This window comes from Gallus gallus, chromosome 5 (genome assembly GCF_016699485.2).
Source record: "Gallus gallus isolate bGalGal1 chromosome 5, bGalGal1.mat.broiler.GRCg7b, whole genome shotgun sequence".
NCBI classification, from domain to species: Eukaryota; Metazoa; Chordata; class Aves; order Galliformes; family Phasianidae; genus Gallus; species Gallus gallus.
Genome location: NC_052536.1, coordinates 15,564,344 through 15,576,561, shown reverse-complemented (window position 1 = coordinate 15,576,561; position 12,218 = coordinate 15,564,344). Strand labels below are relative to the sequence as shown.

Genomic DNA, 12,218 nt, shown 5'->3' with positions numbered 1-12,218 from the left:
AGGCTGCTAAATCAAGACTCCCGATGCAAATCCTGAAAACATTAATCTGCTGATTTCCTTCAGTCTTTTATTATCAGCGTTCACATGCAGGACAAACTCCATTCTGTTTCAACAATCATGAGTCTTTCCCTGACTCTCCCAAATGTTGGTGTTGCTTTGCTTTCCCGTTGATTTCTTTGAAGGTTTTTCTTTGGTACTATTAACTTTCATCCTTCTCAGTCCCGCAGTGTCTTGCAGGAATGTTCTGCGTTACCATTCAGATATTCAAAGTTTATCCAATGCAGCCATCTGTTCTGTGGAGTGAATCTTCAGGTTCGTGACTTTTCAGACCTCTTCAATGGCAATGCAATCTTTCCAGTCCCCTGTGAACTGTTCCCGGAGGCCAACACTACTTTGGGTCACTGGATTCTTAGCCGGTGTGTTTGATGGAGCCATAGATTTCTCATTTATTTATTAGTATTATAAATGAGTGGGTGGGATGGCTTTACTGGAAGGATTTTAACTGTCTCATGTTAGGCAGCACTGAAAATAGCATACAACCTGGCTCTGTATCTGCAGGAGGGCAGGCGGTGTACCAGACCCAAAGGTTTGGAGGCTTGTGGATTTTTTTATATAAGGTTGGCACCTCACCGTTAGGATTCCTGCATTCCTTTTCAATAGCCCTCATTTTGAGGATGTTGTTTTGATCCATATTCAGGAGCAAGTTGTTCTTCTCTGGAGAAAGTTTTGCTTTGCATGAATGTGGAAGTATTCAACATGGAAGCATGTTCAAAAGATTAGCTTTGTTTGCTGACAGTAACTCAATCCCATCCCAGAAAATTTCTGATGAAAATACTCTTCTCCTGTGAATCTATTGTTACAATAATTACAAGCACTGGATCGATAGCAGGAAGTATAGGTTTGGAAGTGTTACTTCAGGTCTTCAGCCACAAATTGATATGCTTGTCAAACCGTAAATAAGTGCTGTATCAACACATATTTCAAAGATAGGAGAGCATTCTGAAGTGTAATAGCAATGGACTGAAGGAAGGAGAACAATAACTTGTTTTATGCAAGTGTATTAACTCCTTACAGCCCTAATCTACACAGCCTTGCTGTTATGTGCATTTTGTACTCAAGTGTTATGTCAGTAATTTCTGAGTATTGATCCACCTGGCTCCAGTAATGTGCAGGATTTTCTCTGATAATAACTATTATCTCTGGATAATAATGATACTTGCTTCAATTAAAAGGCATCAACAGTATTATGTGTGATCCCAAACAAATCTTGTATAATTGTCCAAGTATTCCAGTGTTTGTTTAGCGGATACTCTAATCCAAGTCAGTTTTTGAGCAAAAGTAATATTAGAAAAATAAAGTCAGCACCAGAAGGCCCTTGTATCATGCAAGTTTTTTTTATCCTTGGCCATCTGATGACTCTTACAACTCCACATAATGACTGAATCATAAAGACCTGCTTCAAGGAATGTCCAGGAAAGGACCCCAGAAATTCTGGAATTACTTGGAGAAAGAAGCAGGTGTTAGAAATGGATAGGCTGGATGTTTTTTCCCAAAAGCTAAGATGTCTGGTATTGGGAGATCAGTTTTTCTTCTTAATGGGAAGCTGCTGTTGTCTTGGCTGCTTTGAGTCTTTCAGCTTTCCCTTGCCTGTGCAGAGATGAAGACCAACTGGTCGCATGCTGTCAAAAGAGGAGGTGAAGAGTCCCTTTCATGTAAACCTCTCTCACCAGCCTCTCTTCCTGACTAGAAATTGCTAGCTGAGCAGTTTCTTCTTTTTCCTGTCAGAAATTACTGCAGTGTTTAACTGTTTGTTAGTATGAAGGGGAAGGTAGGTTTGAGTTGCCAGTGAAGCCTTATCAGCCAGTTATGATTACCTTGATTATTTAATTACTTTTCCAGCACTAAGAATGGGTATTGCCTCACAGTGGAGAACCAGAGGAAGCTGCAGGTGTTCGTTAACTGAGTGAGAAGGCTTTTCTCTAGTCTAGCCTGTTGTTGATACAGCAACGTTTCCAGCTGTGATGCTTCACTGCTGCCAAGTAGTAGTAAATAGCTGTATAAATCATAGTGATGCTCGTACCATTTGGGTACAACTGATTGCTTGTTGACTGCAATTGGTAGACGTATGCTTATTCTCATATTTCAAAATTAATTGTTAATATTTCTGTAAAAGGAATAGACTTGGAAACTGAGAAATGAACGCTTCTGAAGCATTTTGTCTTTAAACTCTGGATTTAATTCCTCACTTAACTCATAAGCATTTCTGTTTAAATTATACTTGAATTTTTCGAAGTTCTGAAGGGAGTCTAACCGTCAGTAGATATGGCCTGAGCGATCCAGAAGGCGGTCAGTAACAGTGCAAGTATGTTCAATTTAGGACAGGAAATGTGTACAGCTGCTGTACGTGCTGCCTGGAGGCAGAGACTGGAGAGAAGCAGCAATGTCTGTTGACATTTATGCTTGTACCCTGAAGCCTGGCAGAGTTTTTCTGTGAGTTGTTTGAGTTTCCATGAGGGAATGGGTAGAAAGCAGGCTGGTTTGGATGGGAAGTTCTCAGCTACCAGAGAAGGGTGAGGAGAGTTGTTGGAAGACCGGGGAGGATTAGTGTCCTGAGTTTACTGTTCTTGAGTAGCTTGTACAAAGCCATTGGTGTGCAGCTGTAAAGGCTTAGTGTGTAAGGTGATGGAGGTAGGGCTGTGAAGTCTTACACTTGATTCCATCATGCCTCATGAGGAGTGGCTGAGAGAACTGGGATTGTTCTGTCTAGAGGAGGCTTGGGGGAAGACCTAATTGCTCCGTACAGCAACTTGACAGGAGGTTGTGGCAAGGTTGGGATTGGCCTCTTCTTCCCACATAGCAGCAATAGAATGAGAGGGAATGGCCTTAGGTTGTACTGGCAGATGTTCAGGCTGGGTATTAGGAAGACGACTTCTCAGAAAGAGCGGTGAAGTGTTGGAACAGGCTCCACAGGGAGGTGGTGGAGTCACTGTCCCTGTAGGTCTTCAAGAACCATGGAGATGTGGTACTTACGGACATGGTTTAGTAGGCAGTCTTGGTGGTGGCTGGACAGTTGGGCTAGATGATCTCAGAGGTCTTTTGCAACCATTATGATTCTATCTCTAGCTCTAGAGGGTGAAGAAAAGGAAGAATACATGTTACATGATGCATTGCACTGAGTTTTTTCTGGTTAGAGAAACTACTCTGTCTTTATAGCTACTTGCCAGCCTGCAACAGGAATCAAAATAGTTTTTGCTAAAGGAAAAATAATAATAAATACAGGGAAAAAAATCAGACTATTTATTATTCTTTTGTCCAAAGCATATGAGGAAGGACCTGAAGTGGAATCCTGGCAGATCTTCTCGTCCAGCCTCAGCTGCAGTCCGGGTGACTGACTTGAGTTGGCGAGGTAACGTAAATCCCAGTCCGCTGATTAAAGATGATGGAGAGCTACTTATGGATGAATACCTTTCCCCCAGGAAACTGGTGAGTTGACATCCAACTTTTTAATGAAGTAGAAGAAGGAAACTGGCATATAAAGTGCTGTATTAGCTTAACCTTCCAGCAGCCCTTGTGATGATTGCAGATTGTTGCATTGCATATCTGACAGCTAGGCTTCTGCATAAAATGGATTCTGTCTTATGGAAATTTATCAAATGTTTGTCCTTTCACCTTGTTTCATATCAAAAATATGGCCAGCGTGAATGCTGCTGTCTTTATTGTCAACTTTCTTGAAGCAGTGTGAAGTATGGGTAATGTAATTATAATTTAAAAGAGATCTCATTAAAGCTTTCTGAAGTACCTTGAGTCTTAGTGTTAGGAAAAGCTTTTTACATGAGCCTTTTCTACAGATTGAAAGTATAGCTTAAAAAGCTTAACTTTTGTTCTGAATTAGTGAAGTCTTCTGTCTTCCAAAGAAGCCAATCAAAATATTTTGCTAGTGTTATAAATACCTTCTCTATTTATCGAAGTGTGAGGTTTTCAAAGCATATTTGAAAGCCATGTTCCTTTTTGACCAGAGGGAAGCAATTCTGGCATGCAGCTTCTTGAATGAGAGTAATGTGCTGAAATCTCTAGCAAAGGAGATCTTGGTTGTATATTGTGCTATATTTGCTCAATGCTAATTAAGAGTAGAATCCCTTGAGAGCTAAGAGCTGGGAAAATAACCTCGCCTATTCCTGCTGGAGGGAAAGAGCTAGGCGCAGAAGTTAGGAGGAGGAAGCTGCAACTTTCTGTGTTGCAGGGTAGAAGTCCATGGAAGACAAATGGGGGCAAGGCTGTGCTTCAGATGCTCCCAGAGAGCAGGATAGTGTTCCACATCCATAACTCTTCAAGTTCTGCAGGGGCTGTGTTCCAGCTCACGTTTGACTGCAGGTTTATGTGACTTCCTCAATATATGCCAACTGCTGTTTTGACCATGCACTGGAGCTGAGACGGCCAGTTGTTCTCGGAATGTCTCTTCCAGTGGTACCCAAGTCTTCTAAGAACATTGCTTTCTGTAGAGTGTATATTTTAAACTTTCAGGAAATAAAATTTGATATGTGGCCTTGTGATCTATCCCATTCACTTTCCTTTGCCTTATGTCAACCGCTGACAACTTATTGGCCTCTTCTTAAAACTTGATGTGGAGTTTGACCAGGGTAATATGTTTGTGGCCTACAGTACCCTTTATAAGCCCAATGGGAAGCTCTCAGATTAGTCTGTTATCTTAGGATATGAAATGAAGCCCATTAGAGCAACCAAAACAGCTGCCCTTTGATTTCAGTAAACTCTGAATGAAATGCTTAGAAAGTGCTTTATTTGGCATGTTTTCTTCTTTCTGAAGCTTTTAGTTCAATTATAAGCAGAAAGGCATATGCCAAGGCAATGTTACCCATATCCCAAGAAACTGCATTTCATTGTTTTTTTTATACAGATCAGAAGTTAAATTCTCCAGCAGTTCCAGATTTTTCTTAGTAATGGAAGAAAAGCTTTATTATTCATATAATAAATGAACTCTTGATCTTAATTGGCTCTTGCCACTTGTTAGTGCACACAGTATTCATTTGTAAAGAATTGACTCTTTTAAATGGTTGTGTGCTGTCCTACTAATTTTTTGGATGCAGTTATCTCCTGGCCCTGGAACCTGACATTTGTGTTGGCATAGCTGAGATACTTCCTGTTGAGAGGAAAAACTATATGACATTGTCAAGGAAACATTAACAGTGTTTATGGCTTGTTTTAATAACATATCCAATTTATCTACTCTTTGACCTTTACGCTGATCAAATTGAAACTGCTGCTTCCATGGGTCTACTTCTTCTGCATTTTCTTATGTTAAAAATAGGTATACTGTCCAACCACTTCAATCTGAAGAACAATCACATGCATATTTGTATAGTAACTACATGCTGTTGATAACCAAGAGGTTTGAAAGGATCTTCCGCTTCAATCAACACACTTGCAATGTCGTCTTGGTTGTCTTTTAGTAGTTGTGAATATTTTAGAAGTTATTGATTGTATTTACTGAAGTGCTCTAAGAAGGAATGAACAGGTTTTTAAAATACACATTTATTAAAGTTATACTATAAAGGTAAGGACATAAGCACCAGTTCCGCAGTGTTGTACAGACAGATTTCTGACACCTGATGGAGATTCCTGAGGAGAATTTTTCCAAGATGTATTTTTTTTCTTTGTTCCAACATATATACCCAGTTTTACTCCTTGCCCCAGTTTTATTCTGTTGTGTTTTTTGGTTTTGCATCACAGCCTGCAAGCTTGTCTGAATCCACATGTTCCTCTTTTTTCCGGAGGGGTCATAGTCTCCATTCACTGAAGAAATCATTACTCTGTTAGCAGTTTCCATTACTAAGGACTCTCAAAAAGATATGATGTTCGTATTCCATCACACTTTCTTCAGATGTCAGGTTGTTTTTCTTCCAAAGAGAGAAGAATTTGGCCTAAAAATGACTTCCTTTATTTTTTCCTTTTTTTGCCTTATTGAACTCTGTAGCACAAGAGACAGCCAACTACTCCAGAACTCTCCCTTGCTATTCTCTTCCTCTTCACAGCAGACAATCACCTTGCTTAAATCTTATGCTTGTTCACTATGGGCTTTGTGGTTTTCTGTGACCTCATTCCAGCATAATGTTCGCTTTGAAATCCTTTGTGATTCTGTATTCTGTGTGGGTTAATAACATCTTCAGTAGCTTTTTTTCTTTGCTTGCTACAATCTCTCCTGCTGTAATGTCACCCTTTGTCCTTTTGCATTTGAATATTCTTCATCTAAGCTACAGGTCGAAAGTGTTTGATGCTAAGGCTGGTATCATTATCTGTTCTTTTTATTCTTTCTACTAGTATTGATAGCAATTTTCTGCTGTACTGTTTAATCTTCATCTGTATCAATAGGTTTTCTTTGCTTTACCATTTGTATATGCCCTGTTTAATGTCTACTGTTCCATTCTCTTCCTCTGCTTGTGTGGCGCTTACGTGTGCTGTCATATGCTATAAGGTGTTAGCATGAACATGTTCTTTACTGTGATATCTGAACACGAACATTACTGTGAAAACTGGTTTTTAATGGGGAATACACCAATTTACCATTAAGTGTGGTGGAACTGAAATTGAGAACTTCACCTTTCTCGAATCCAATTTTTACTCATTAACCCCCCCCCCACCTCCTGCTTGCATTTTGGAAACAAAACCTCCTTCTGACTTCAACAACAGGCAATCAAATCCACAGAACAAACTGATTCTACAAATGATCTTCCAGACATGGTCACGTTCTCAAAACTAATGGCTGCAGTTCCTCGGCTTTTGTTATTGTCATGGTTTGTATGTAGTCTTCAGAGAAGAAAGGCAGTGTTTTTCTTATTGTGCTGTTTATTGATCCTGCTCCAATTAATCATGCTTTCTAAACTTGGGAGCACATGTTCGGATGTGGTGTTTAGTTTTTGTTGCAGGGTGTATTTCATATGGTATGCACTCATCCTCGTGGGGAGAAGAAAATCTTGGAGGGTCCTGGAACAACAGATTGGATTCTCGTTAAATGTCTCAATCACTTCCTTTTTTAGCTTGGCAGGAGGTTTTCCTCACGGTTGTGAGTTGCATAAATCTGAGAAGAAACTGGAGATCAAGGGAGCAGGTGCAAAATCGTGTTAATTTATGATATGTGGAGTCAGGAGATGGGCGCAACTGATTTAATTTGGATCTTCTGATTCGTTCCTCAGAATTGGGCAACCATTTATAATGATTTAAAACAAAAAAAAGTTCAAAGGGACCTCTGGAGGTCTCCTAGTTCAATATTCTATTAAAAGCACAGCTAGTTTCTGCATTAGATCAGATTGCTCAAGATGATAGATAGTAGTAAGCATACTGTGAATTGGAAAGTAGTTAGAAAACCTCATCTACTTTCAGAGCTTTCCTTTCACGTGCTCTTATCCTAGCATTAAAACCTTTACTCCAGTGAAGGCTTGTATATATCCTGCAACATAAACGTCTGATGTTTTATGTTCAAATTGTTGTGTCAGGAATATACTTATATGCATATACTTATACACATATGCACACCTTTTATAAAATATATACTTTCATTTGTGTATAGTAGCAGCTGCTTAATTAGCTTAATAGTCTTGAACTGTTTAGTGCCACAGTGTTGAAATGCAGCCACTTACTATGCACCTAGTTGTTAGAGTAAAAAATAAGGATTCATACTGTATGTTTTGTATATCTGTGTGAGGGAATGTAAATCCTTAAATCTGAAGGAAAAAAAAGGTATATCTATGACATCATGCATGTTAATTCAGGAGAGTTGGACCTGAGCTTGTGTTTCTTCCTGTAGGAATGATACAGGCTATTTCTGAGAAATCACCAAACCTCCCATATAGTTCCAAGCCCCACATTTCTTTTGAAACTTATGATAGTAAGAGAGAGGGCTCTTAGCAGCCTGTAGCATCAGATCCTTGATAGCATTTGAGAAAGGAAAAGTGTTAGTATTGTGAATCCCCAGGGTAGGTCGGCGGGGAGCTGAACCAGTTGGCAAGACAAGGCTGGGACTTGCGCATGTAGAGCTGTTTGTGTGACTTTGAGCTTTTAGCATGAGAAAAAAGACATCTTTGCTGAAGTATCCATTTAAACTTCATTTGTTTCCTCACTACTGTTTTCATACCAGCCAAGAAGATCCCAGTACTTAAAACCTTGTTAATGTTCTAGTAATTTTCTTCTAAGAAGAAATAGGAGTTGTCATACTTAGAGCAACATTACTTTCTTGTGCAAGGGGAGATGATTCTTGGGCTTGGAATTTGAAATAAAATCCCCGTGAAAAGCAATGAATGCATGAATAGACATGAAAATGATATTTGCATACAGGTGTAGTATTAGAAGAAAATAAGCTCACTGCTCAGGAATTCCTGTGCTGGCCAAATGAACCAGCATCAGCAAAATGAGCGCACAGCTGGAAACGCTTCTCAGGCAGCTGCGTGCAACATGCTTTTCAGCAACATCTCTGCTTTTCTTAGAGCATGTGAAAAATCCAGTGAGGAGCGCAGAAATCAGCTGTATACACCAGCTTTAATTGCACAGATAGTATTTCTAATTAAGGAATTTGCAGAGAGTTGCAAGTGGGATTGGAACCGGATTTCCCAGCATCCCCAGGTGACTTTCCCAGCATTCCCAGATAGGGAAGCTCTACAAACACAGGAAAATGTTTCACTTGCAGTTTTTTTTATAGAATCCTCGTGGTTTTTCTTCTCAGTCAGAAGAGAAGCTTTCCAGATGGGTGCATGCTCTCCAGTTAGGTGTTGGCCAGACGTTTTGCATGGTGGGAGTGCTTTGTGGGCTATTATGGAGTTGCTTCTGAAACTACTGGCTGAACTGGCTGCCAATAGCTTTTGCATGATCTTGTGGAGGGGGAAAAAAAGTTTTACTCTCCTTTCAAAGGAGGTCCAAAACTGTAAGATGAACTTTGTCTGTTTTTGTTTTACTTATCACTCATTTTTCAAAGAGTTGTGCAGTGCTTTTCCGTAGGAATTTGTTCTTCCAAATGAGAAGGCTTAAGGTGGGGTGTAGTGCTGCACAAGTTGTCAGACCACGTTCTGGAACATGATGTGCAAGAAAGATTTTGCTGTTTGATTCTTCAGAAAACATCTGCCTTCCCTATCTAACTAGTACCCACCTCAGTGGGTAGGTGGCAGGCAGAATCCTCTCTGGAAACCAGCAATCAACCTGGAATTATAATTAGCTTTTTCAGATCATATTTCTGATGTAAACCCAACTCTGCCTAGAGGAGATCCTTGGTCCCTTTTTGTCTGCTTTACAGCTGTAAACAACAGAAGGAAACCCTAGATGGCACAGCACCTTCATGGCTGTAAGCGTTCCTAGGTCCTGGGCAGGAGTCCTGTCTCTGGCTGCCAGCACAGCCTTTTGAGCTTTGGGCAGACAGCCATTACTTGACGCCACAGTGGGACTCTTGAATTAGGGCAGGAGTTTGTCCTAGACCTGGCACAACCTTGCTTGCTGCCTAGTGCCTTAGCGCTACTTGTCACCCACACAGTGCCAGACATCCATCTGTCCAATCTGATCATCCCTGGCAGTGTGTTTCGCTCTAATTTTTTTTATGACCCAACAGTAGTGAAATTCCTTCTGTGTATCCCTCCTTTTAAATTTCGCTGAAGGTTCCTGTGCTTTGACATCAAACAGCAGCATCCAAGGAAGATCCTTATCTTATTTTAAATGTTTTCACGTCCTTCCTTTACTCTCCCCCAATCTTGGTGCCAGAATTGTGGCTGTGACTTCTGAGACCCCTCTGTTTGCACCAGAATGCCAGGAAAGCTGCCTAGGGAGTAGGAGTGTCCCAGCTGTCCTCCCCAGGAACCTTCTTCTGCCCTGACCCTTTGCTAACCAGCTCCCAGCCACACCTGGGCTCCTTGTGCTTCTAGTGCCTTTGTAATGAGCTCACATCCTCATGTCATGTTTCTTTCACACAATATGATGGCTTTTGCATCCCACAGCCTGTCAGTTTCAAATTGTCTAAGAACTCCCTCAGCATCAGCAGGCAAAAAGTGTGCTTTTCCTGGTGATTGTAGGAAAAGCAGAACAGGGAAGTAGGGACTGTGAGCAGATGGAGTCTGGTGCCTTTGCTTAACATGCTTCAACTGGCTATCTGTAGTTCAAAGAGCCAGTGGTGGCAGTTAACAACCTTTTACAGTGCTGGGGCCACAACTCTGCTTGTCTCAGCACAGAATATCGGTGCATTAAGTGGCTCATTTCTCAGCTAGGGGGAAAAGAACAAATGGTGGATCTGGAAGAGGAAAAGGAGAACAAAGTCTGGTAGCCCCACATGGGAAGAGAAAGAATAGGGAAACCTAGAAGAGGAAAATATAACCTTGTGTGGCTTTTATTCTTTGATTCTGAAAGAGGAGGATGAGGAGCAGAAGTGCATCTTTTGTGGTCAGAGTAGTGAAAGGAGGCTGTCTGGGATATGGCAAGGGGAGGTTAGTTTGGAGAGAGCAATGGAGGAAGGCAAAGACCCTATGTGGTGCCAGGGCCTTCTGCTGCTATACTGACAAAGTGTGTGTCCCAAAGGTTATTGTTCTGGGACCACTTTCTATTCAGTCTTTTAATGAAGTAGGTTATTGAGGCTATCTTGACGTGGATGAGGGAGGTGTTTGTCAGGAGTTGCCTTTCATGATGATGAGCTTGCATCCAAGCCCAGCAATTTGAGCATGTGGATGTGTGCCAGGATGTCAGCTAGCTCTCATTTCTCGCATGCTCTCATGTTGCATGACAAATAGTGGTGTCTGCTGAAAAGGATGACTGCAAAATATGGATTGCAGTAAAGGACCTTGTGTTTTCTTGGGGGAGAAAGCTGTCTGTAGTAGGTATGCTTGCTGCCTTTGTAGGAACTTAACAGTTCTTCTGGGGTCTGCATCTGGGGATAGAAAACATATTCTGGGATGCCACTGAGGTCTGGGGAGTTTTTGCCTTAGAACTTTGCTTATCATGTCCTACTGTGGAGGCAAGGAAGGCCAGAAGTTTAAAATCACGGTTAAAAATTCAGATTATCGATAATTTTAAACACTCTGAAAGGTGATTGGAAAGCAGGTGAAGATTTGGGATAATTCTGTTTCTGAGAAGTCTTAACTCAAAGCCTTACACGGGGTGTGAGGTTTTTTAAGGAGTGATGCTCAGCTGTTTCATCAACCCTGGTCTTGATACGATGCCCTTATAAGTTTTCACCTCAGTTTCACTCAGAGTGTTTTGGTCCTTTGTTTGTTAGAGAATGTAGAGCCATTAGAGTGAATGAAATTGATCACTTGTGAGCAATATGAATTCTACTTGATGAGTGGGAATGTTGCCACTGCTGTTTTTCCCTACAAAAACGAACTAGATGATCTTGTGGTTATTTCTCCCTCCACAAACGTGTAAACAGAGGTGGTCCTACACAAATTCCCTTCTAATGAATCATTTCCCCTTTGAGTGTTGACCTCCAAATGAAAACAAGCTAAAGTGTGTTCTGACTTTCTAGTTGTAAGAAAACTTATTTCCTACATGTAGATGTCATTGAGTGACTTTGTTCCTTCATGTAAATAGAGTGACAAAAGGCAGGTGACAGTACTTCTTTCAACCAATGCTCTTGATTGTATCATTGAAGACAAACTGAGAATCAGAATCAGATGTTATTTTGAAGCCAACTTTTGTAGCTTTAAGCCTTAACTCTTCGGCATAGGAAGGTGAAAACGTAGCAGTTGCATCAGTATCTATAGCCTCAGCTCTTTCAGGCAGTTGCTGTGACCTAAAGCCTTGTCCTCATCTCTCTGGGAGTATTTCAGGCCGCTCCATGAACCACAAAAACCCATCAGGAAGAAGGGGCAGGGTTCCCTCTTGGTCTGTTTCATTGAATTGGTGCGTGAAGGCTTCACTGAGTGCTCAAAGCTGCCGGAAAGGAAGCAGTGGGGTATGTAACCTGAATGAGGGAATTGAGGGAGAGAGGAGCAGCGTAAGTGAAGAGAAATGCAGCAGAAAGGAACAGTGGATGATGGTTACCTTCTGTCAGTGGTGATGGCTTTCCACTGCTAGTGGAATTGCAGCCTGGCACGTAGTCTCTTGTTGATTTGCAACTTGAATACAACGCCCTGCCTTGACTGTGTGAGCACTATAGAAGTTTTTCTACAGCTGAAATAATTCAGAGCTGCTAGAAAGAAAGACCTTTGAATACTAAATTTATTGTAATGTTATCATATGTC

At 41.0% G+C, this 12,218-nt stretch overlaps 1 protein-coding gene across 8 annotated transcripts in view; it reads left to right on the top strand.

Moving 5' to 3' along the window:
- LRRC56 (leucine rich repeat containing 56) overlaps window positions 1-12,218 on the top strand; it is a 52,588-nt gene that overhangs the window by 8,393 nt on the left and 31,977 nt on the right. For 5 of the 8 annotated variants that reach the window (XM_040701724.2, XM_040701722.2, XM_040701721.2 and 2 more), the window contains exon 3: window positions 3,319-3,483. In XM_040701724.2, coding sequence (XP_040557658.1) covers window positions 3,319-3,483 — 165 coding nt within the window. Of the gene's footprint in view, window positions 1-219; window positions 417-3,318; window positions 3,484-11,804; window positions 11,930-12,218 lie in introns of those variants that run through there. The other 3 variants (XM_040701725.2, XM_040701723.2, XM_015286739.4) reach the window with 2 other exon arrangements.